General features: G+C 27.7%; 3 protein-coding genes across 3 annotated transcripts; 1 reads left to right on the forward strand and 2 right to left on the reverse strand.

Moving 5' to 3' along the window:
- Nucleotides 1-429: 429 nt before the first annotated feature.
- LOC101206718 (salicylate carboxymethyltransferase) lies at nt 430-2,308 on the reverse strand. The gene is given in 5 exon segments (XM_004149946.3): nt 430-746; nt 749-860; nt 966-1,223; nt 1,327-1,737; nt 2,054-2,308. Coding segments are annotated over 5 exon segments (1,077 nt in total). The 5' UTR covers nt 2,129-2,308; the 3' UTR covers nt 430-525.
- Nucleotides 2,309-3,922: 1,614 nt separating this feature from the next.
- LOC101209890 (salicylate carboxymethyltransferase) lies at nt 3,923-5,894 on the reverse strand. Its single transcript, XM_011659723.2, has 4 exons — nt 5,740-5,894; nt 4,754-5,152; nt 4,392-4,649; nt 3,923-4,299 (listed from the first exon to the last, which is right to left on the reverse strand). The coding sequence occupies exons 1-4, from the start codon at nt 5,812-5,814 to the stop codon at nt 3,940-3,942; spliced, it is 1,092 nt and encodes a 363-aa protein (XP_011658025.1). The 5' UTR covers nt 5,815-5,894; the 3' UTR covers nt 3,923-3,939.
- Nucleotides 5,895-15,191: 9,297 nt separating this feature from the next.
- Nucleotides 15,192-22,867, forward strand: LOC101206474. Its single transcript, XM_011660193.2, has 7 exons — nt 15,192-15,388; nt 15,512-16,174; nt 16,372-16,721; nt 19,944-20,346; nt 21,373-21,627; nt 21,745-22,115; nt 22,822-22,867. The coding sequence occupies exons 1-7, from the start codon at nt 15,311-15,313 to the stop codon at nt 22,850-22,852; spliced, it is 2,151 nt and encodes a 716-aa protein (XP_011658495.2). The 5' UTR covers nt 15,192-15,310; the 3' UTR covers nt 22,853-22,867.
- Nucleotides 22,868-27,018: the final 4,151 nt, after the last annotated feature.

The following is a 27,018-nucleotide window of genomic DNA, read 5'->3' on the forward strand; positions in this document are numbered from 1 at the left end:
GTCCATCACAAAATTAAAATTTGCGTGCGTTATGAAAGACCAAATTTGTAGTAGTGATGAATTTAAATATGATTTTAGTTTGAAATTTCGATAGACAAATATAAACTTGACTTTAATTTGAAATGATCAGTTGAACTCCAAGTCGGTGTAGATTTGACTTTCCAAATAATTAACATCAAAGTTCACTTTATTTGAATTAAGAAAGTAAATAATTTTTGGGTTTAGGTTTTAACGTTGATTTTGTCATGAATGTTATTGATTATTGTTTTAAATGGTTCACCACTCAAAATATTAAACGTAAGTTGATCATCAGCTGAGTTATTCCTCCCCTTCACTAAATAATGACTCTATTTATTCTTGATTTAATCATTGGGACTTTTCTTTTCTTTATTAAAAAAAAAAAGCAATTGGATTGATTAGTCCACCTCATCCTTGAAAACATCTCTACACATCTCTCTATTTTCATTTCCATTAACATAGCATAGATCAAAGTTCTTACAAGCTCATTGTCTTACATAACAACAATCACACAATAATATCATCTCTACCTAATTTCCAATCTTCATTTTCTTTTTTAGTAAGGGAAATACTTAAGTTTGTATACTCACACTTTTTTTTTGACATTTCATCCTTAACTATTTTTCTAAACCTGTGAAATAATTCTTCCACAATCGCTTTTCCAAAGTGAGGAATCATAAGGGGTTCAAACACAGATTTTATGCTTTTTGCAAAACAATAACTGCTATGACACGGTTCATGATGAAGCTTCCTTCTTTTAAAACCTCTGTTTTTACTTCCTCTAGACTTGGCATGAAGTTTGGGACATTGAATCTATCAACTTTCTCTTCTCTGATCATCCCCTGTTTATGAATTCACCGCCATAAACAAAGAAAAATTATATTGAATTGTATTTAGACACTAATTAACCAAAAAGGAAAAGAAAATACACACAATAATAATTTCACCTCCTTAACCATGTTGTTGATAGCTAAATTCAAAAGGGTCAAAGTCTGACAAAAATCTTTGTTTGGTGGAGATTCATCTGTTCTTGCTAATAAAGTAACAACCATTCGTCCACCCGTTACTATTTCTTCTCCACGACATTTCAAAAACAGTGAGAAATCCTTTTGAAATTGCTTATAATATCCTTCAATCACATTCTTTGGACTTGTACTATTTATGAATATGTTTCCTTTGTTTATCATCTCCATCCCTTTAGGTACCTGTATACATATATGTATATAATACGAAAACTTATCAGTAAATATAACATAAATGATAGCTTGAGTTCCTTTTGTAGAGAATAAGATTTTGAATTAGAATCACCTGAGAGAGCCAATGAAGAGCGTAAGAAGAATGAACGAAATGCAAACTTTTGTTGGGGAAGAGTCTGCCATAAAAAGAACCAGCGACTCCGTTGAAAAAACAGGTTCCAAAATCAGTTCCAATTTGGTTCTTCAAATCTTCCAAGAAATTTGACAATGATCTAAAAATGGAATTGAAATCATTTGAAGGAAGATCGTTGAAGAAGATTTGGTATTGGATTGGTTTGTTACCGTGAAGTTGGATGATTTCATGAAATTGTTTAATTAAATTGGAGAGAATAGTAAGAGTGTTTGGTCCGGAAGAACATCCCAAATCTGCAATGCTTAAACTGGTAATTGGAATATTTTCAGTGCGCAAATAATCTTCAATGGCTTCCTTTATGATTGGCCACGCTATCGACATTGCTTTTCGCTATAATCATCGTTTTGTCACAAAAATCATAAACAAAAATAAAACTTCACTGCTAATGTCTTGATATATATGTAAATAAAATAAAATAAAAATGAAAGAGAATTGAAGCATTATGCACTAGCATCAAGTAAAAGGAAAAGAAAACACCCAACAGAATCATGCCAAACTCTATATAACCAAGTAGTTTGAGATTTATAATCATGATGAAGATGAAATTGAAGAACACATAACATATGTTTTTTTTAAAAGAAAAAGGAGTGAAAAAGGGAATTGAAATGAGTTTAGGATTAAAAGTACTGGAAAAAGATAAGAAGACCTGAAGTAAGGAGTTTTTGGCATAGCTTTTGTCTCCAACTCCTGAATTCATATGAAGTATTTTACAAACCTCCATATCTCTTTGGATTTCTGTATGGAGGGAGATGAGGCCTATATATCAGTCCATCCCTTCGTCATTTACTGATATATACATTTACTTTAGATACTCTTTTCCAAGTGAACAATGTGACTAGTGAAGTGACCATTATTAATCAACACTTCATTGTCCGACTCTCTAAGGATATCAAAAGTGAGATGAGCATTATTACTTTTATAAGTGTAATTGTGTCGGTAACTTTTGTTACAAACTTTAAAAAGTTGGTTGGAGCTCTAATTTTTTAGGTCTAAATTGTGATTAACCATATTGTCGTATACCCTTACATGTGTGAAACAACTGTTCATGAGTTCACATTCATATAGAGGTACACATTCATAAATTGAAGAAGGAAGTCAGAATCAATCTCAGATAACAAATAATCATGAATTACAGACCATTACAAAGTGGGCATTGATGGACGAGTCGGTGTCCCCCATCCTTACAAAGTTGCACTAATTACAAACAAATATTATTAATAGTTTTTGGAATGTGTGATGTCAATCAATCAAATACGATGTGCCACTTTGATTTCACTGTCTCAGTAGATACTTGAATGAGTACGTATCATTTTACTAATCACCTAAATATTCAAATTCAAGAGTTTTGCTTATTGTTTCCATGTAAAAAATGAGTAACATTTTAGGGGGTTTTGGCTCATGTTTGGACATTTGTTAATAAAATTACTTGTTCTATTCTAAAACTAAACTCATCCGTTTAGAATATATTTCCTTTTTATTTTATTTTATTGAGTCTCAAATGTTAGTGATCATTGTTGATCGTTGACAACAAATGTTGGCGACTGATCGTGATTGATTGACAGTCATGACAATCAACTGTCTTGATCACTGTTGGCTTTAGATTATCTTAATTGTCGACTTTTCGATCATTTTGATCATCGCCTCTAGATTGTCTTGATCGTCGATTATCTCGATTGTCTTGAGTGTTGATGACCAATCATCATGATCGTTGGTGACCTACAACTTTGGATATCACTATCGTAGAGTGAACATCTTGATCGTTGGCGAACAATAGTTATTGTTAATGATCGGTCGTCGTGCCTATTAACAAACTGTTGTACTGATGGTTAATGACCAATAGAGTCATGATCGTTGGCGACCAATAATTTTCATGATGGTTGACGATCAACCTATCATCTTAATCATTGACAATTGTTGACCGTCTTTGATGACCTTCTTCACCAAAGCTTCTCACACTCTTTTTCATGTGTTGAATAGTAATTATTATTCAAGCCCATGGATTATCTATATTTTTTTCTTATTCAATCCAAAAAATATTCATTAGTCAACTTTAGACACCACCCCTCGTGATCATATTTTCTTACCTACTTTTTTAATAATAGTAATTATTAAATCATCCTTTTTATTTATCCATGTTCTCTTCTTTATTTAAAATTAAACATAAAATTGGTTGTCTTTTACTCAAATAATTTTATATTTTTATAATACAATAAATTGCTAATTAATTATAAGTAGGGAAATTGTTTAACCAACTTATATTTATGAACATAATAAAAAAATATAATCTCAGTCTATCGACAATAAATAATAAACTTATATTATTTATGTATATTGGTACATAAATATATAATAAAATTTTATTATATTTATATATATTTTAGACGTGAACTGTATTTTATTAAACAAAAACAACAGCAGCAACACTGACATATATATATATTTTGATCTTACTTCTTCTAATTAAAGTTTACATCAACTATTTAACAAACCCAGGTAAATTATCAACTTTTTGTTCTTTTCCTTCCCCTTATTTTAGATTCTAGTAAGGGAAATAGTGAGGTTTGTGAACTCACTCCTTTTGTTTGACATCTCATCCTTCACTATTTTACTATACCTATAAAATAATTCTTCAACAATGGCTTCTCCAAAGTGAGGACTCATAAGTGATTCAATCACAGATCTAATGCATTTTGCAACATTGTAACTGCTATCCACAAACACATGCTTTGTTCCTTCCAATTCAGTACTGTAGAAATTCCAATCAATTTTTGAAACTTTAAGTTCATTGATGATGAAACTTCCTTCTTTTAAAACCTCTTCTTTTATTTCCTTTGGACTTGGCATGAAAGTTGGGATATTGAATCTATCAACTTTCTCCTCTTCCACAATCCCCTATAAATTGTAACACAACAAAGATAAAATTACGATGGTGAAAATACACACATCTTTTTGTCCCCAAATATAAAAGGGCTTTGAATTCTCACCTCAGCAACCATGTTATTGAGAGCTAAATTTAGAAGTGTAAAAGCGTAACAATAATCTTGATTTGATGGATATTCATCTGTTCTTCCTACTAAGGTAACAACCATTCGTCCACCACGTACTACTTCTTCTCCACGACACTTCAAAAACAACGAGAAATCCTTTTGAAATTGCTTGAAATACCCGTCTATCACATTCTTTGGACTTGTACTGTCTATGAATATGTTCCCTTTGTTTATCATCTCCATTTCTTTTGGAACCTATATATATATATATATATCAATTCAATTTGATATGGCTAAATAATAAATGGTAATTTATGAGAAATTTCTTTTGTAGTCACGAATAAAATTTTAAGAATCACCTGAGACAACCATTGAAGGCTATAACAAGAATGAACAAAATGTAAACTTTTGTCGGGAAAAAGTCTACCATAAAAAGAACCAGGGACTCCATTGAAGAAACAAGTTCCAAAATCAGCTCCAATTTGGATTTTCAAATCTTCAAGGAAATTTTGTAAGGATATAAAAATGGAATTGAAATCGTTGGAAGGTAGATCGTTGAAGAAGATTTGATATTGGAATGGTTTGTTATTGTGAAGCTCAATGTGTTTAATTAAATTGGAGATGATTGTAAGAGTGTTTGGTCCTGAAGAACATCCCAAATCTGCAATGCTTAAACTGGTAATTGAATTATTGTTTTCACTGCACAAGTCTTCAATGGCTTTCTTTATAACTGGCCATGCTATGGATGTTGCCTTTTGCTATAAGATTGTCCCCCCAAAAAAGAAATTAATAGTTAGCATTACTTTGTAGTAATTCACATTCATTTAAAAAAAAGAAAAAGAAAAAAAGAGATAAAGACCACACAGTGATGACTTGTTTTTTGATTTAGTTTTTTAAATTAAGTCTATAAAATGCTCATTTTATTTCAATTTGTTTTGTTACAATTTTTTTTATAAAAGCAAGTATAGAAATTAGTTTTTATTTTTTTATTTTTTGAAACAACTATAATCTTTTAATCAAAATACACACTATTGTAAAAAAATTGAAGGTATAGATTTAATTTTAAAAACTTAAAAAGCATAAAAGTTAAAATAAAAAGATCTAGAGATTAAAATTTGTAATTTAGAAATTCCAATAAAATATATATATAGACGCACAAAAGTTTCAAAATTGAAAGACTAAATTTGTAATTTAAAAGAAAAAATTAAAGGACTAAAAATAATGAGACAAAAAAGGAGCATGTCAAACTTTAGGTAAACAATTTGTTTGAGATAAAGAGGATGTGATAGATAGAAAATGAAGAACAGAAATATATGTGTGTGTTTTCTTTTTCATAAAAGAAGACCTGAAGTAAGGAGTTTTTGGCATAGCTTTCGTCTCCAACTCCTGAATTCATATGAAGTATTTTACAAACCTCCATCTCTAACAATGGCTTCCTCTACTTTCTTTCTTTTTTTCTGTATTATTTATTGAGTTTGGGATCCACACCCCTTTTATTATATATATAACTCTCCTTTCTCATATCTTCACCCTCATACCAATAACCCACGTTTTTTTTAATTTACATAAAAAATCACCAAGTCATTTTGAACACGTATTTTATTCGTTCAAAATCAATTGATAAACGAAATAAATAGTAGCGTAAATTGATTTTGCAATTATTTCAAACGTGAGATTTTCCATATCGATAAAAATAATAGTAATAATGATATGACACCTTGAATTTTAGTTAGAAAAAATATTGAAGAACTTTCAATTTAGATAAATAATAAAGATGGGACCAAAGTTTATGTGTGAATTTTGTCTTGACCTTCATTTGATCGAGGGGTGTCATATTCAAGTAATTAAAGTTAAACTTTGTTGGATTGGAATTCAAACTCAAAACATCTTCATTCATAGTACACAAAACAATAAATCATAGGTTGCTTTCTATAAGACCATTAATAGCTATTAATATTAAATTTAGAATGGTTCAAAAGTATGAGGTGTAATTATCTAACAAGTACTAGAAGTTGAGAATCCAAATATCTAAAGGGAAAAAATTTGAGTCTTTTAACTTCTCTTTTTCTACTAATTTATCTTTTGAGTTTTGAGCAATATCCAATTGATATGATCCTGCCCAATCAATTTCTAACCTGATATTTCTTCCATTTTTACACATTCCCTTCTAAATTCTAATCATCATTTGGTCCTCCTTAATTTTTTTTTATTTTTATTATCACATTTTATGCCTTATCTAATAATTTGAGAGGACACTATCTTTCTAAATCTTTTATATTAACTTTTTAAAAAATTAAAAAATTGAAAAAATTATCTACACCTCATAACAAAACAACATAAAACTCTAAATTTTAGAATAAAGTAAATATTTTGTCTATTCTATCATTTTTTTTTACAATTTTTTTTAGAAAGCTTTGTATATTAGAAAGTGTGGTGGTTCAAAATATCAAATTTACACAAATTGAAAATAAAAATTAAATTAAGAGATGGGTTGAACTAACACCAACTTTGACAAGAGCAATGGAAGTAGACCATTAAAAAAAATTAAAAGTATACCTCGAGATAACTCATTGATTGCATTGATTGCTCACCATCATCTCTTCCTCTCCTAACTCCAACTACTCTGTTACATAAACATTAAATAACGTTATGACAAACAATAGATAATGTTAAAATATTATTTTAAGTCGGCTTAATTTTAATTTTATTTATTTTGAAATGCTGGTTTTAGTTATTAATTTTAATAAATCTTACATTTTTTAATTAATAATTGAAAGAGATTTGAAGAAGATAACGTATGTGAATAATGAATTAAGTAGGAAGATATTTTCAACTATTATTGACCACAGGAAAAGAGAGTGAGTAGAGACCATACGAAGTGCCTTATCTTAAAATAAATTAATGACACTTTGGATCGTACAAAGTGCTTTCATGCAGGGTATAAGCCTTCTTCTTTTGTTAACACTTCCTCATCTTTTCTTTTATCTCCAACAATTCTGCTACCATTCCATCTTCAAAAACGTTTTTGGTCTTGGAATTATAATTTTTTCTCAATCTAACCATTTGGTTTTCTTTTCCCAAATGTCAAATTGAAATTCCACCCACTTATGAAGTAAGTATTCTTACTTCTTACATCCCAATATTTAGTTAGGAGAAATTAAATATTGTTAATAAGATTAGAAATAATTGTAATATAATTCAAAATTTATGTTTAGAAGGAACGAGTTCAAATTGTAATATAAAATTCATTTTATTTAACTAAAATAAATGAATATATACATCTAAGTACTAGACTATTGAGTATTTAAGTACGGTTTGTCACATACATAATCGATAAAGTATATGTATTTAGAAGAAGAGTAGTTTTGGTTATATATTATAACTGCTAATTGATATTCTTTAAATTTATGGTACAAAGTTGAATAACCATGTAAAAGAATTTGTAATGATACAATTTGTATATCAGTTTGGAAAACCTTTAATTTAAAAAGCAAGTCATTTTGAAAAAAGATGAAGTGTTTGGAAACTAGTTAGACTAACTTTTAAGTATGTTTTAAATTAGAAAGCGATTATTTTAAATGATACATTCTATATGATGTCTCATTTCAACCATCCTTAAAATTTAAGAATATAAGTTAAATTGATATTTACCTATATGTTTATTTATTAATTTTCACATAAATATTTATCAATATTAATATGTATTTTATCACCATTTCTATTGCTATTTTCGTCAAATTAAGATCTCAATATTTTTGTCGTAGACAAATAAAAATTTCATTTGGAGTCGACGGAGATTCATCGGTATTTCTAATATTGTTACCTATATGTTCAGGTGATAGCATGATTTCCGTGTGCTCGACAAAAGCGGTTGATTACAATCCATACAAAGAAATAACATTATAATTAGACGAATAGGTTGGTCCCTCTTCCTTGTATAACTCCCACTTGGTTGGATTGCATGTATTTTAAATGGGCAATAATATAGAACATGCACGTTCAAATTGTGCTCCATTAAACTTGAAATGATCGCTCCCATTTCTCCACCACAGAATAACTCATACTGTTTCCACAACAAAATTAAAGTGGGATAATATTTGAACTAATTATAACTTAGCTCTATATTCTACGTTATAATTATATATATAACTAAATCTTCTTCCACTCAATCTGTGAACTTCATTAGTTGTGAAGCGACACTTGTTGAAAAGAAAAATGGAAAGGAAAGTAAGGTAGGGAAGTCAAGTGGCATTTGTCTTTGGCATACAGATGGAAATGTTGATTTGATATGTTGGGCTTTTTTAGCTTTACAAAAGTAATAAATATATATCTTCAATAATTCGTTATGGGTAATAACTAATATGATGTGATGAAGGTTGTTGTTTGGATTCTGTGGCACATTCCTTGGGAATAAAAACGTTTATCCATATTGAATTTGGTAGGAATATCTGTGTGCACACCCCAATGATACCAAGAAAATTCTTATTTTTGTTACAATCTCCTGCTACGTAGAGGTACAGGGAATACGTTTATTCAACTTTGTTTGGAGTTGGAAGTGATTTTTACACTAACTTCAAATTCTTCTTTTCTAATCAACTTTTTATCAATGAATTATTGGTTCAAACTAAAAAAAGTAGTTTTCTTTTTTTTTCTTTTTATACAACTTCAATCTCTTCTTTTCTAATCAACTTTTTATCAATAATTTCAAACTAAAAAAAGTAGTTTTTTTTTTCCTTTTTTTGTTTTGTTTTTATACAACTTCAATTTCTTTTCTAAATCAACTTTTTATCAATAATTTCAAACTAAAAAAAGTAGTTTTTTTTTTCTTTTTTTGTTTTGTTTTTATACAACTTCAATTTCTTCTTTTCTAGTCAACTTTTTATCAATGAATTATTGGTTCAAACTAAAAAAAAGTATTATTTTTTATAAAAAAAAATTGGTTAAGAGTTGAACCAGAAATAAGAATTTAGGAGAAAATAGATTTAATTTTTAAAATAAAAAAACCAAGAGTATTCGATTATGAAAGAAAACAGTTCATTATTATTTAAAAAATAATTTGATACATGTATAAATGATATGAAATATATATAGCATGCTATATGCCTATGGTTTGGGACAATCGGTAAAAATGGGTGGTTTTAAAAAAATTTGGAAAAAATGAATGTTTTCAAAACTATTTAGATAAAAAAAATATATTATTGTTATTATAATATTTATTATTATTTTTTATTTTATTATTATTTTTCTTATTTTATTATTTTTATTATTATTTAATTATGAAAAAAGTTAGTGGAATGAAATAGTTATGTATGGAGGTAACTTTATTGTTTAATTCCATTTTTAATACACTTAACTCTTTTTTTTTATATTTTGATGATTTTTTTTTAAAATTTATAACTTTGATATTGTATAGATTTAATTTTGGAATGTTCCATTTTGTTACAAAAATATTTAGTAATTTTTAACTCAAGAAATTAACCATTATTTGTTTGATATTGTATAGATTTAATTTTGGAATGTTCCATTTTGTTACAAAAATATTTAGTAATTTTTAACTCAAGAAATTAACCATTATTTGTTATTAAAAAGAAAGGTAACAGGAGATGAAAAGATAAATTGAGGTAAGATATAAATCAATAATAAAATCAATTGTGTGCTGTATATATATGTGTGTGATTGAAGAATAAAAAGTAAAATATTTTTTTAATTTTTCCAAAAATAATGTTTACATGTTATTTTAAATTTTTAATATGGTAATAATAATTATTATAATATAACAAATAATTTTTACATAGATGTTATTTTAAATTATTAATATTGTAATAATAATAAAAAAAACAATGATAATAATAGTAACAATATAAATTGAATGGCCATTGGAATATAAATTGAATGGGCCACTAAGCCCATTATTATTCTTGTTTTCTGCCGCAGAAGAAAGAGAAAAATAAAAATAAAGAAGAATGCGTTTCTCTAAGAGACACCTTCTAATAACGTTAATAAACTACTATTTTATTAAAATAGTTTTGAAAATACCTTTTTCAAATCACCCCTTGGTTGAACTTTTTTGTTTCGACCTAATTTTTAATAGAGGACTTTAAAATTTTAAATAAAAATACCCGATCAGTACTTTTCTTTTGAAATTTTGCAGTGGTTGACATTAATTTATTCACCAAAAAGACAAGAGAGGCAGTGTTAAATCTCATATATTTCATGTTATCTTTTCAATATATTAATGGTCAAATATTTTTTTCAAATTTTAGTGGAATATTAGAAGTATTATTTACTTGAATTTTCAACTTTTTCAATAACAAAACATTCCATTCTACTTTTTATATTAAATTTTGTATTTTATTTACTTGATAGTGTAAGATTTTATCTCAAAACCAATTGATTAGGAGAGGAATGTGATTCATCGATCTTGTGAGGAGTGTGAGTTTCATTGAACTATGTTTATATCGACTTAAAAGATGTAAATTTGTTGTTTTGTATTATTAGACTATTTTATTGGTTTTGCTCTCTTGTAAATATGGTGGCATGCATGGATACATATAATATGTGTGTAGTAAGGTGGAAAAGGAGAATTGTTAGATAATTTATACATTTGGGTGAGTGTAAGGTTTGGTCACTTGTGTTAATGTACATTAATTAGTATTTTAAAATTAGATAACAATGGATTTGATTTAATAACCTTGGATGGGATATTGTTGAGTTTAGTGTTAGAAAAATTCCAATCAACCAAGTTGAACTATGCCTTTCTCCAATCGAACTATACACATGCTCTAGCTGAACTTGTTTTGGAGGGCCCAATTGGATTGAATAATAATGTTTTGAGGTTGGCCCAATCAACCTAAACTCCCTAAACTCAAAACAATTTGTTTTAGGGACTTATATGATATTATATGAAATAACCTAAATTACTAATAAATTTCATAAAAGTTCTAAATCCACTATTACATAAACCTACGACTCATATTACTTTAATACCTATTATTTAATTTATTTATAACAAATATCTAAATGGAAAAAAATATGGGATACGGTTTTGGAAAGAAGTGGAAAACCTTTCATGCTTTCCTTCTACGAAAATGATTGTCTACTCCTTCCAACCTGGATTACGGTTTTTATTTCGAAATTTTAAAGTTCGGAGGTGAAGAAGAAGACATTTGATGGATAACAAATACAAAACTTCTCGAACATAATTTAGTTAAAAATTTTGAGGTTAGTATTGTATATATTCAACACATATGAAACATTAGGTATATTTTAGATATTTAATCAAATAAAAATGTGGTTTTGAATGTGATACATTTTAGGGTTTATTGAGATTCGACGGTGAAGAAGAAAACTTTTGACGGTCGACAAATACAAAACTTATCCGACAGAATCTAGCTAGAAATTTTGTGTTTAATATTGTATATATTCAAAACATATGAATCATTTGGTATATTAGGTATATTTTAGATATTCGATTAAATAGACAAACAAACGAGAATCTAGTTTTGAATGTGATACACTCTACAGTTTATTGAGAATTCAAGAAGAACTACATTTTGACCATCCTATAAAAAAATAATAGACTATTGTATATAATATAAGGTATATATATATACTAAAATACAGAACATAACTATTATAGATTACTGATATATTAAAGTATAATGTAATCAAATACATTTATAAAGAAAAAATATGTATATATGATCATGTCGTTTACTACTGTTTTAGTAATATTTATTATACAAACAAAAAATTTAAACATAAATTCTATAGGAATTATGTATAAAGTATTATTATATATAATATGAGGTATATATACTAAACAACTTTTTAATGTAAATAGCTATATACTTGTAAAATATAATAATATGTATGTATTCACGCCATATATTATAGATACATTGTCAATATGTAGTTTACTCTTTTAGTAATGTTTTATTGTAAATAATATGGAGTATATATATATAAAAAAATTATTATATTTTAAGAGTATATTAGATTATATATTGTTAATATAAAAAATATATATAAAGTGATAATAAGTATGTAAGAATTTTATAGTTTACTGGTGTTTTAATGATATTTACTAAATAAATATATATTTTAAAGTCAATTTGGAAAGGAATGATGTAGTTTACTTATAAGAAAAATATTTGATATAATTATATAATTATAATTAAAAAAAATGAAATAAAAGACAAATATGTGGGTTCCATTGGGGTCGTATATGATAATTAAGATGAATGTTTAATGAATAGAGGCATATGATTTTAGTTGGTTGAAGAGGTTTGTTAGTTTGGTTGTGTTGAATAGAAGTTTAGTTTTGAACTATTTTCAAGAAATGAGGACCTTAAAGATTAAAAATTGTGGCCATTGTTGACTCTAATTTATTGACTTGAAAAGAGAAAAGGAAGTGAGAAATGAAAAGAGAAAAGGAAGTGAGAAATGTGATATAAATTGGATGGGGTGAGTTAGTGTGACTAAAAAGCAAAAGCACTTTAAAAATAGTAAGAGTAAATTAAATGGGTGTGGATGTGATACATTTTAATTCATTAAATATTTAAATACTTTAAAAAGTATTTGAAATTAAACAATTGAAATGAAAACATAAATAAAATGAGATGTAATTTATTAATTTGTAAGATAAAACAGGTCAATAAATTTGACAGAAACTTATGGTACAACAGGGTACATCATTGTTTTGTTTTATGTTGAACAGAAGCTGAATCAATCATTCAATTTAAATATGTTCAACAAAAGAGAACCACATGCATATTTTCAAACTGTTGGTGTGGATCTCCCTTCCTAAAATCAAACAAAATATGTAATAATAAATTTTAAAGAAGAAAAGCAAACAAATTGTGGATCTACTGTAACACGGTTTCACCATATTGGAGAAAGAAAAATAAAATTTTACTTCCATATCCATACGGATGCATATCTGATTCCATTTCTATTCAGAGATATTTCAACATCCATCATCTTCTTCTATTAATTTTTCATTTATTGTAAATTTGTTTTATTATAATTTCTTACCATAATTCTTATCAAATCAAATGAGAAAAGCAAGCAATACACAACTATTTCAAACATTTTTCAATTTCAACTATTTTACGTTTTTAGGTACATGTGAATTCAAACCATCCCATGTTCACACTTCACCTACTTTATATATTTAATTTTCCACTGTTTAAACCTGTTTCCAAAAAAATATATTTTAAGGATCTATTCGAAGATGTTGTTCGAGAGTTGAGTTGAATTAATTAAGTTGAAAATTATTTATAAAATAGAGTAATTAGGATAGTTGATTGCCGTGAATAATGAAATGAGAAATATAAGTTAACACAAATAACGATCTCATAAAACATGAATAACCAAATAACAAACTTCTTCAATTGTCTTAATAACGCACATTATCTATTATCTATAAAGCTCATCAAGATTAAATACTTCGTTAAAATTATAAGATAACAAGTGATGATGAATGAGTAAAATTGGAGACATATGCTCGAACATATTTTCAATATAAATTAGATTTTAAAGATTAAATTTAGTATGTAGGTAAATATGTTCCTTTGATAATATTAATCGATATAAAAGAAATTATATAAAGAAAAAGTGTGCTTTATTAAGTGAGTAAATGTTTTGTTCCAAACTCTTGGCAGATATTTTATGTTTATAATAATAGGTCTATTGCTTTGTTAAGAATTTGAAATTAAATAAAGTCGTTACATCAAATAACAAAAATATATATATTTTTAAAAAAAAGTTCATGATATCAATTTTTTTATATTGCGAATATTATAAAATTAGTGATATCAGACGGCTATGAGGGACATTATAATTGTGGGTTACTTTTTTTTGTGCAAAGGTATTGTAATAAATGTTGGGGTGAAGATTCAAGAACATACATGTGTCAGTTGAGCTATGCTTGATGTGTTCTCTATATTTTTATATGTTTTTCTACCGTTATTTCCATTGTTCTTAACTCGCGACACAACATAGTACAAATAATGAAAAATTGCAATTGATAACCATTTCAGCAATAATAATTAAGGATATAGCAAAATTTTTAAAAAAATTGCAAATATAGCAAAACTATCACTGATAGACTTGTATTGTTGTCTATCAGTGATAGACCAATATTTGCAACATGGTCTATCGGTGATAGACTTATATCATTGATAGAATTTGACAAATTTTGCTATATTTATTAAATTTAACCCTAAATCCTAAACTTTAACAATATTTCTTAAATTTAAAAAAGAAAACGTACGTTAAAGATCTTTTCCATTTTTAGTTATGTTCAGTAAAATCGTTACGTTTGTTAAAATTTAATGAAAGAGGAGTGTGTGTTATGCTAAAACATAAAACTGATGAAATTTAGATAAGTAGAGAACTCATATATAACTTTACGAATATATAAAAGTCAGTAGATTTATTAAACACAAAAAAGAAAAGATTTAAGAAGGCATTTGATAATTTTAAATAGGTGTTAATAGTTGAAGATTGAAAGGTATTCAAAGTTAGTCGACTCATTGAATATAATTAGTTATATGGAAAGGATTAGTTCATTTAAAGCCCCACCTTATCTTTAAGGTAGTTTAGACCATTGGTTCATTTTATACACACACCTCTACAAATCATATATATTAATTACTCCACAAAAACATGTTCGTTTCTCTTTTCACATAAAATAAATTAAATAAAAAGCGTGCTTGTTTTTAGTGAATCATTTAAAATTAAATTATCGTCTTTAGTATGGGTTGAAGCACCACAAGAACTCTATAAATACAAGAACCTCCTCCTCAACATAACACACATCAACAATTAAATCTCTCTCTCCCCCCCCCAAAAAAAAAAAAAAAGAAAATCAAATTTCATAACAATAAAGAAAGAAAGAAAGGCAAATTATAATGGAAGTAGTTCAAGTTCTTCACATGAATGGGTCAGGAGCTGGAGATTTTAGTTATGCCAACAATTCCCTTCTTCAGGTAATGAATATTTATTTAAATCATTCTTCCTTCTAATCTCTTTACATTATATCATTTCTCGTATGGTTAAATCATGCACTGTCATAACCCAATAGTTTAATTTCGTGATTTGTCGTCTAACAGTCAAAGGTGATATTGATGACGAAGCCGATTGTGGAGGAAGCGATAAACAACTTATATTGCTCCAGTTTCCCAACAAATTTCACCATAGCCGATTTGGGATGTTCTTCAGGACCAAACACTTTAATGGCAGTTTCTGAACTGATTAAAGTAGTGGAAGAAAATCGACAAAAACACAACAAACAACCAATTGAATATCAAGTATTGTTAAATGACTTACCTGGAAATGACTTCAATACAATCTTCAAATCATTGCCTAATTTCCTTGAAAAATTGAAAATGGAAATTGGAGATCATGATATTGGGCCTTGTCTCTTTAATGGGGTGCCTGGTTCTTTCTATGGAAGACTATTTTCTTCAAAAAGTGTGAATTTTATTCATTCTTCATATAGTCTTCACTGGTTGTCTAAAGTTCCAGAAGGGTTAGAGGGAAATAAGAGAAATATTTATATGGTAGATACAAGCCCAAAGAGTGTGGTGGAGGCTTATTATAAACAATTTCAAAACGATTTTGAATTGTTTTTGAAATGTAGGAGAGAAGAATTGGTGAAGGGAGGAAGTATGGTTTTAACACTTTTGGGAAGAAGAAGCCAGGATCCAACTAGTAAAGAGTGTTGTTACATTTGGGAGCTTTTGGCTATGGCTCTTAATGATATGGTTTCAGAGGTACTTCTTTTTCTCCCTAAAATTATATAAGCAGTGTTTCGGCGCCATAGTTCATATGATTTAAAATGTATTTAATATAGTTTTTATTGATAGATTTGTTAAAACTAAAAAGTGGATTAATTATTTACAAACCTTTACTTAGAAACACTACTAATTGAGAGATAAATAAGATAATTGGGATTTGTTTTATTGGACAGGGAATTATAGAAGAGGAGAAGTTAGAAAGTTTCAACATACCCAAGTACATGCCATCACCAACAGAAATGAGGATTGAGATTGAAAAAGAAGGCTCTTTTGTGGTTAATCGCATTCAAGTTTCAAAAATGGATTGGAATATTGTTTACAAAGATAATGGTAACAAAGATGATAATGGTGGGTACAATGTAGCCAAGTACATGAGAGCTGTGGCTGAGCCAATTCTTATAAGTCATTTTGGAGAAGCAATCATCGATGAATTGTTCATCAGATATGGGCAGATTATTGTGGATCGAATGGCTAAGGAGAAACTTGAGTTTGTCAATCTCACTATTTCTCTCACTAACATAAAGTAGTGATTGAAAATATAATATATAGTTGCTCAAATGTTTTATCACTAAATTTATGTGGTAATTATTGTGTGTCTTAGTATAATATAGTATATTTACTATATGTTAAGCTTAGTTTAGTTGATAAAAATGTCTACTGTTTGTCTCTTGTATGTGTGCTGTACCACATATATTAATAATGAATGTAACACAATATATTAGGTTAAACTCAGATTTTGCCTCAGTTTTTTAATTAATGTCGTAATATTTTATTTGTGTTAGCAAACCCTAAACCCATGGAATGAATTTTCAACCAATCTAAAAAAACGTTCATATTCGGAGAAGAAAATATAAAATGTAAAAGTCTCACCCACAACTCTCAGCTGGAATGTAATTCATATCTAAATTAAAATTAAAGTTCAACACCAACATATTTTTCATTACATAATTATATATATATATATATATATATATATTGGTTAAATAAAACTTTAAAGTAATATTTCTTTCGAAATTAAATTTGGATTGATGGGTGATTTAAAAAAATATTTTATCCAAATCTCTCCCTATTAGATGATATTAATGTTAAATTTGTCTTCACTTATCAACTTAAACTTTGGAATCAATTGATAAATTTAAAAATGTTTAACAAATTAGAAATCAATTAATATTAAAAAAAATTAATAATTAACATTACACAAATATTCTTAACACAAGAAATGTTTGAATCTATGTCATAAAACTCGTAGTTTGTAATTTAAAATCATATTTTATTTAATAAGATCATGAGACTATTTTGTGTATATTTAAACTTTATATAGAGACATAAACATGGATTAAGTTTGAGTTTATAGCCTAAACGGTCTATAGTATATGAATAAGATTAGGGCGTACCTTATTATAGGGACAGTATGAATGCGACTTGATTTGTAGTTAGTACAAATGATGTAGTACTAAATTGTAGAAACATGGAAATGAGGGGCATCATATGTAAATAGTTTATATAAGACTGAAACCATATAATATTGTTTATTGTATAAAACCGATTATTTCATTTATTGATGACCTAGGTAATTTAACTTTAGTCCTGTGCTAATTATGAACTTTTGTTCACACATAATTTTTCTTAGTTCTGTATAGACGATAGTAGCTCATCAACGTTGATGCAATAAACCTCTCATTTCAGAAGTATGAAACTGAGTGAATAGCTAGAGGACATAAGGTACAAGACAAAATCCACTCATGATCGCAGATAGGTTATTCCCTCAACAAATTGAGGTCTTGAGATCACCCCATCCACCTCTTAGTGTGACTTCTTAGAAAGAAGAAAAGAACCCCATGGTTGCCATCTTTTGACACATAAACGTGAAATATCTTATAATATAGAAATTCAAGAAAAAGATACATAAACGTGAAATATCTTATAATATAGAAATTCAAGAAAAAGATACATAAACCTGAAATATCTTATAATATAGAAATTCAAGAAAAATAAAAGCCACAACTACCACAATGCAAAAAAGAATATGTAAATAGGCATATAACTCAATATCCCATGTGGAAGAGGGGCTCATGATGTGAGTTGGGGACCTAAAGTCTTAAAAACATATGAGGGTATCATGTGATACTGTCACTCACAACAGAAGAATAGTATTGAGAAAGTTTTGATAAAACATAATAGGGTATGTGATGTGAACACATCAAAACAGTCAAAGATGACGGAATGAATGGTTATAGTTCATTCATATTATGATTTTTTCTTCTTCCATCGAGTGCAATTATTTAGAGCATACAGTGAAAAGATGTAACATACTTTTCTGTTTTGAAAAATGAGAGATGTGTTTTATGTTGGCCATGTGAAATTATTCAAATATTAATTATAGCAAAAAACATAGGATTGTTTTTAGTTAATTAAGAGAAAGAACAAAACAGTATTTCACAAAGTGACCATGCCTTTATTATTTTGTTATGAAAATGTGAGGATACTTTCTCATGTTCAACACTTTCTAAAGATAATTGTTTAATCAAATTGGTGAGTAGCTATCCAAATAAATAATAACAAGAGTCAGATTAAAAGGAGTCCATCGTGAATTTAGTATAATTAGGTCTTATTTTCTATAACACAATTCATTTCATTTAGGATAAGTTTTTCCACATCTGATCTGTATCATCAAATCAAATTAAAGCGAGTAAGTTTGTATAATTTGAAGTTGAAGTAATTAATCAAATATTAAATATGAGTTTAAGAATGAGTAATTATAAAAGGAATTTAATAAGTATGTGATGTAGGTTGATAGTGCATGTGTGTGGAGTGTGAACACATAACATAAAGATGGGCGGTCGTCGTGGATGGATAAACCTTCCATACTTCTTATCAGTTTTAGACGAAGAGAAGTTGTTTTCATTTCGCATCTTAAATTATTTTATTCTATTTTTCAATTTTAAAACTCTCTTCTCCAGTTAAAATTTGTTATTATTTCTAAACTACCATTTCAATAATTTATTTCTTCCTCCTTTTATATACTCATTATTTATTTATTATTCCACTTTTTAAGACCTTAGTTATTTATTTATTCATACTAAAAAAATTATTTATTCTTTCTGTCGTAATCTTAATTTTAGAATATATTAATAGTACAATAATAACAATGTGAAGTATAATTGTTGTTGATCGGAGTAATTTAACTTTATTTGTATTTTTTTTATGTGTATTTTGAGTTGAATCTGATTATAAATTATTTTGTTTTATTTTTTACATTAATTTTGTTTTGGTTTTACTTTGTCTCAGTTTTGTATATTAATGTTGTGATATACTTATATTATATATATTAGTTGGTTAATATACTTACTATGTGATTTTTCATTTTTTCAAATTTTATTAAGTATATGAAAAATACTAAATGTATCTGCAGTGCATCAGGTGTATCAAACATATATTAGTAATGTTTTAGGTGTGTATCAATCAAATGTATCGAGTGTATCAAGAAGTATCATGTGTATTAAGAGGTATTAGGTGTTACGTGACGGTTGTCATGTTGAATAATAATTTTGTTTTCTTGAAACAGTGGAGCGAGACCCCTATAAGTTCAGAGTGGATCCCCCCAGCGCCCTTGACAGAGCAGACTTTGCCGATCTTTCTCTCGCGCGAGTCAGCCTTCTATTCTTTCTGCTTTTCTACTTTCAGAGGTCGAGCCCACGGAGCGAGCGGTCAGAATATCTCAACTGGAAAGCAAGGGGTAAAGAAGTTCAGATCGGGAAGAGTCCCCGCCGATTGTGGAGGAAGCGATAAACAATTTGTATTGTTCGAGTTTTCCTACTAGTTTGGCAATAGCTGATTTGGGATGTTCTTCGGGACCAAACGCTTTGATGGCAGCTTCTGAACTGATTAAAGCAGTGGAAATAATTCGTCAAAAACTGAAGAAGAAACCAATTGAATATCAAGTATTGTTAAATGACTTACCGGGAAATGACTTCAATACAATCTTCAAATCATTGCCTAATTTCCTTCAAAATTTGAGAAGGGAAATTGGAGGTGATGTTGGGCCTTGTCTTTTTACTGGAGTGCCTGCTTCTTTTTATGGAAGGCTTTTTCCTAAGAAAAGTGTCCATTTTGTTCATTCTTCTTACAGTCTTCATTGGCTATCCAAGGTAAATATTAACTTTTCTTCTTCTTCCTTTTTTCTCATCATCAAAGATTGGTAGAGAGCGTAAAACACTTTTTTTCAAAAAAAAAAAAAAAATTAAAGGTGATTACGAGTTGGGTAGATCGAGAGAAGTTTCTGTGTATTACATACATTATATACAAAATGCATGTGAACATATACTTCTCTAGCTATAATTGATTCGATACATAATAGTAAATTCATACTATTAATTTTTTTATTGTGTGTAAGAGGAGAAACCTTAGTAGTGGTTAATTGATTCACTTTTGTTTGAATATGACTAATTTTAGATTTTATTTGCTCATTTTAGCCCTGTATTTTTAAAAAAATTATTTTAGTTTCTGAACTTCTAACAAAAAATATTTTTCATTTTTGCTAGATTCTACTTCTTTTTCCTTTAATATTCTGTTGTTAAATGCTTGTCCCTAAGCATCATCCATATATTAAATTTTGAGTAATTTCCCTAAGGGAAAAAAGTACATAGAAATATCATTAGTTTTAAAAGAAAGAAAGAAAAAAAAAACAATAAAAGCAATAACCAAAATAACAGTTTTATTGGTTTAAAGATTAACTAGCGAAAATAGAAAATGGAAACCCTAAACCTTTGAGATGCCTAAATAGGTGCTCTACTAATCCTTTTTCCTCTAGGATCTTATTCAAAAAATGAAAAAAAAATGGCAGTTTAGTGACAAAATGAATATATTAAATATTTAAAGACTAAAAGAAAAACAAGTCTAAAAATTGATGAAACAAAAATGAGATTTAAACCATAGTTTTCTATTGTTCTTGTGTATAAGAGTATTGAAATTTGCAAAAAAAGCATGTACATAGATTTCTTAGAGGGTATTTGGACCCTTAACTTGAAGTTGGTTAAGTGGAGCTGTTATAACTTCGCTGAGCTCCATATATAATTATGATGCAGTGAATCTATATCATTTAAAACTTAGTCAACTGAATCTCCCAAATTAATGCCCCACCTTCTCTAACTTTGCAAGGATTGAAATTTGTGTAGGTTCCTGAAGGGTTGGAGGAGAATAAAAGAAACATATACATGACTGGTAATAGCCCCAGGAGTGTTGTGAAGGCCTATTACAATCAATTCCAAAAGGACTTTTCATTATTTCTCAAGTGTCGTGCACAAGAATTGGTGGATGGTGGTCGTATGATTTTGACATTGCTAGGAAGGAGAAGCCAAAACCCAGCTAGCAAAGAATGCTCTTACATTTGGGAGCTTTTGGGTCTAGCTCTTAACGACCTAGTCGATCAGGTAAACACCATCGTGTCTAATCTCATATTTATCTTAATGTGGTATCACAACAATAGAACCCTCAAATAATAATTACAACAATTGTAAGATACACAAGTTACTTTCGATCTTTTCCAGGGAATCATAGAAGAGGAGAAATTGGAGAGTTTCCACATACCCAAATACATGCCATCACCAATAGAAATAAGGATTGAGGTTGCAAAAGAAGCATCTTTTGTGATTGATAGCATTAAAGTTTCACAAGTAGATTGGAACGTTTCGGATAATAATGAAATGAACAAAGCAAAATCAGTAGATGTAAGTTTGAAGGGGAGTGGATACAATGTAGCAAAGTACATGAGGGCAGTGGCTGAACCAATTCTTATCAGTCATTTTGGAGAAGAAGTTATGGATGAATTGTTCATCAGATACAGAGAAATCATTGCAGACCGTATGGCCAAAGAGACAACTCAATTTTTCAATGTCACTGTTTCCCTTACTAAACCAAGGTAATTATGGAAAATGACCTAAGATTCTATAGTTGTTAATTAGGTCTAGTTGGCAGTTAATTATCTGATCTTTTTTTTTTGTAATCATTTGATTTTTTGTTCTTTTGTTTTTTAAAATTAAGACTATAAACATTACTTTCATTTCTAAATTTCTTGCCTTTTGTTATCTATTTTTTGTTAATATTTTCAAAAACACTATGCCAAAATTTAAAAATTAATCTCTTATATAATTAAAAGAGAGTTGCAAAATAATGAAGACCATAAGCATTTTTCCATTTCTAATTCCTTGTTTTCTCATCTATTTTCTATAACAATTTTGTTTTTAAAAAACCAAACCATGTTTTGAAAACTAAAAAATTTAAAGGTGGTTTTTAAGAATTTTTGTTTGTTTTTTAAATTTAGCTTAAGATCCTAACCAACAAGTTAGTACTTTAGAGAAATTGAAAGAAAGAAAACAAGCTTGAGTTTTAAAAATAAAAAACAAAAAACAAACGGATACCAAATAACTTAAATTATATCGTCATATCTATGTAAGGATGCTAGTTGTGTATGCAATGTTTGTTCTTCTGTGTACTAAAATAAATGGAAGACTCGTGGATAAGAAGTTGAAGTGTTATTATTGGCCAAAAGTAGAGATTTCTGATCTTTCCTTTTTCTTTTTCTTTTGCTCTCTGTCTTCAAATTTTAGTATTTCTGTTATTTTCAGGTATATGTGTAAGAATGTGAATGTGAGGTGATGAGACAAAAGAATTATTTGGATACTTTATAGATCTTCATTTTTGCACCACCTAAAATCTTGTGGATGAGAGTTGAATGGTAGGACGATAGACCAATTTGGCAGTTCCCATTATGTCTTAGGAAATGATACATAATAATTTCAAATCTTACACTATATTGTTGGACGCACGGCGAAATAAATCCATGCTGGAACCATGGATCATTATTGTGTACTTACAAATTCCACAATGAAATAGGAACTAATAATAATATATTCTGTCAAGCAGAAAGAAGTGTTATTTTGAATAAAGACATAGGTATTAATATATTTATAATCTATGATACGAACATGAGGATGGTTTAGTTTTGGAAAAGTCATTTTAAAAAAATTAAAGGGTTACACACCCAATTAAATTAACTTTTCAATAAATACTTTCTATCAAAAGTCTTTTTAATTGGATAGATATATGAAACCGTTGACAATAAACATTAAAGTTGACAAAGTTAAGTTATTCAATTATTTTTTTTTGGCTAAACACGACCCTAAAAGGAGAGTCTATTTGGTAGGCAAAGTTGAATTTTTGTTTTCTTTTTTCGTATTTATTGAGCTCGTAAAATATTTGTCTTGAAGCCGTTTAGACTATATTTTTTAAAAGATATTTTCAAATTTTGTAATTCAAACTCGCAAATTTTCAAATCACCATTTGTTTTATACCTATTTTCAACATATTCAAAATTTATATTTGAAATTTTAAAATGAACTACATTTTTGTTTATGAGGAAACAAGGTGAGAAAGCATAAGCTTAGAAACCACAAATATATTAATAATAGAGGGACCGGAGAGAAGCCCAGAGTACAAAAGGATTACATAAACGCATGAAAGTTGAGAGCTATATGGTGTTGGCATTATAATTTCTGAACAATCTATGCCTACCACTCCACAAACCAATGAAATTACAACAATCTTCCCATAAGTTAATAGAGCTTTTTTGTTTGTTTGTTATTGAAAATCCTATTATTTTTCTTCAACTAGAATATTCATAGTTGCACAAAGGAAAATGACATTTCTAGTAAATCAGTGGTAGGGAGAGCACACGGTTTGTGAAGAGGAGGTGCTGCATTTCAGAAAGAGATGGTCAACATCTTCACATCTATTTTTGCAAAGAACGCACTAGTGGGGATTGAGGTAGGAACTCGGGTTCCTTCTTTGGAGAAGATCCATAGTATTAGTTGTATTTCTCTATGAATAATGCGACAAATGAAGGATTTAACATTTCTTTAGGAAGGACGCCCGCCACAAGTTGGAAAAATGAGTATTATCGAATCGTGGAGAAATTTTAAAATGAACTATGATGTTAGAAAATAGTTTTAAAAATAACAAATAAAATATTTAAGTTATAAACTCAATTATATAGTATATGATATTACAAAATAATAACTACAAAAATTTAACATAAAACAAGCTAATAAATCAATTATTAGTAATAGTTTTTATTCAATCTAATAACATTATTAAGCGTAATTAATTTCATGGTTTATGTATAAATATATATACATACATGTATCATCACAAAACAATTTTTTTAAAAAAAGTGTTTAAATTGAAATATAATTGTTAAAATTGGTACTATGAAACATAAAATATAACTCTTATCTCCGTACAAGTATTTTTAAACTTATGCTTTCATATTGGTTATTGCCGTCCAATGCGCCCTGCAACCGTTTCTTAACAATAAAAAAGTTTACTATTTGTAAAATTATCACAAAACCTATTATCAACATTATTAAATGTTTATAAATTACTTATTTCATAAACATTCACATATTTAATTACAAAAAAAAAAAAAAAAAAAAACCCATAGGATTTTGTTAAGAAAAGTATTAAATTATGGAAAATAAAATAATATGCCACTAAAATTTAATTTTACTTAACGAGTATAGTGTTTTTAATTAAGGCATGCGATTTGATAACTAATGCCTAAAAATAAGATGTTTGTATTTTTTTTTTTTTATAAACATCAAAATTCAATAACTACTTTAACTAAACGTAAGACTATTAGAAGTAATTTAGTCACAAAATAAATAGATAGCTACATCATCGACTAAAATAAAAAAAAAAAAAAAAAAAAAAAAAAAAAGATGATTTTTTTTTTATTAAACTTTAATAAATTATTTAATTTAATTACTTAAAATTTAAAATAAATATCAATTAATTAGGATAGCAATAACTAATAATAAAACATAGATCTTCAATTAATAATAATAACAATAATTTTAGTTTAATTAGTTGAGATAATATAAAATATTAATTGTAACTGTATTAGTTGAAATTATTGAAACTAAATAATATATTTATACTTAATAATAATTAAACATAATAGTGATGACTAAATGGTATCAATTAATTAATTATGCAATATTTTTACAGGCAAATGATCTTCATGTATAAAATCACAACCGTACTATTAGAAAATTCATGTCATTATGACATGTTTTAAAGCTCTCTACATAATATAATATCTTTAGAAAAAAGGAAAATAATGTGAAATAAAAAGGTGACTTTGAAATATATGTATGAAATCTCATTGCAAAATCTCTATAATAACAAAGAGACTCTAAACCCTAAAGTAATAGATCATATGTGTGGTATGTGTGTGTAGTTTATACATACATCAATTGTGTAGCAGATATTATTAAAACTGTGTTTGATAAGTTGCTTGTTTATATTCTGCTTTAATTAATAAGTTGTTGAATTTCTCTGTATAACTATACTTAATAACCCTAATTAAGTCATTGAATAATTATTATTTTACCATTCATGTCTCATTAAAAAGGAAAGAAAAGAAAGATTATAATCTTTTCATTTCTTTTTCAAAAATCTTGCAACAAGTAATAAAATATGACGTTTGTAATTGTTTTCTAGAATTCAGTAGAAGTTCAAAAGAATTCAAATAATTATGATATTAGTTATAGTCAAGTTATATATATACACATTGGTCCAATATTTTTGTTATTATCTAAATACGTCTATAAATTATTATATTTGACGTCCTGTGTGTATATATGTATACAAAAATAAAACTATCAAATAGATAATTCCAATAATTAAACTCTTTAAACCATTAAAATCCAATAAAATATAAGAGTTGATTTTAAATGTAAATGAGCTATTTCTTTTTTTAAAGTTATCTTAAAATATCATCATATCATCACCAATAGATAACTACCATCATTCACTAATAAACACTAATAGATATTTATAAAAATATCTACCACTATAAACAAAAACATGTTATAATATTTAAAGTAATTTAATTAATCGTTTAAAACCGTAAAAATTTCTTCTTGTAAATCAAGTTAGGGTGACATATCACATGAGGTTGTGTGTGTATTGTTAAAATAAACGAGCTTTGTTGGGATGAAGGGAGGATGTTGAGAGAAACAAAAGTAAAGAAAGAAAGAAAAAAGGCAAGGTGTGATTTGGAGCAATTACTTAGCAAAGAAATAAGATGAATTGATTTATTTGTTTGTTTTTCAGATTGAGGGAGAAGTTTCTTTCAATTAACGATTGGTGCAACATCCGCTGACTTTCAAGTCATCAATAGAAAAAAGTCAGACTCTCCACTACCGTTGGATTCCTACAAATAAAAAATCCTTGTTGATGGAAGAGGTTCAACTAACCTATCTGACCGTTGAATAATCTTCTTCAACTTCCCTTCCCACTTCCCACTTCCCTCCCATCTCCATCATATGCGCTATTCAATTAAAATTACTCTAAATTATATACTCTTACACAATAATAATACCCTTTCAACTTTTCTAATTCTTTAACATTTCAAACAAAAATCAACATGCATGTAATCATTCCATATTTTAAATTTCCATCCATTCCATAAAATTTTTACTTCAATTGTTATTTTGCAAGGATACATCCTGATTACTTTTAAAACAAATGACAAAATTATATTCAAAGGTAAAATTCAACGGCTCAAGATAAAAAGTATATATATATTTTAAGAAAATCTTGCAATAGTTAAATAATTATATTATTAATATGATATTAGAGTCATTTACCAGCATAATGAATTGATTAGGAGGTGTAACTTTCACATGCCAACAAAGCAAAGGACATGGAAGAAGCTTTATAAACACGTTATGTCATAGCATGTAAATAGCTTTCATTTC

Source organism: Cucumis sativus, chromosome 6 (genome assembly GCF_000004075.3).
Source record: "Cucumis sativus cultivar 9930 chromosome 6, Cucumber_9930_V3, whole genome shotgun sequence".
Taxonomy (NCBI): domain Eukaryota; kingdom Viridiplantae; phylum Streptophyta; class Magnoliopsida; order Cucurbitales; family Cucurbitaceae; genus Cucumis; species Cucumis sativus.

Excerpts from the sequence above, each read along its gene's own strand:
- LOC101209890 (XM_011659723.2), bottom strand. The coding sequence starts at position 5,814 with ATGGAGGTTTGTAAAATACTTCATATGAATTCAGGAGTTGGAGACGAA. Across the intron at positions 5,153-5,739 it reads CCAAAAACTCCTTACTTCAG|CAAAAGGCAACATCCATAGC; the intron begins GTCTTCTTTTAT and ends ACAATCTTATAG. Across the intron at positions 4,300-4,391 it reads TCAATAACATGGTTGCTGAG|GGGATTGTGGAAGAGGAGAA; the intron begins GTGAGAATTCAA and ends TACAATTTATAG.
- LOC101206474 (XM_011660193.2), top strand. The coding sequence starts at position 15,311 with ATGGAAGTAGTTCAAGTTCTTCACATGAATGGGTCAGGAGCTGGAGAT. Across the intron at positions 16,175-16,371 it reads TTAATGATATGGTTTCAGAG|GGAATTATAGAAGAGGAGAA; the intron begins GTACTTCTTTTT and ends TTTATTGGACAG. Across the intron at positions 20,347-21,372 it reads GTCTTCATTGGCTATCCAAG|GTTCCTGAAGGGTTGGAGGA; the intron begins GTAAATATTAAC and ends AAATTTGTGTAG.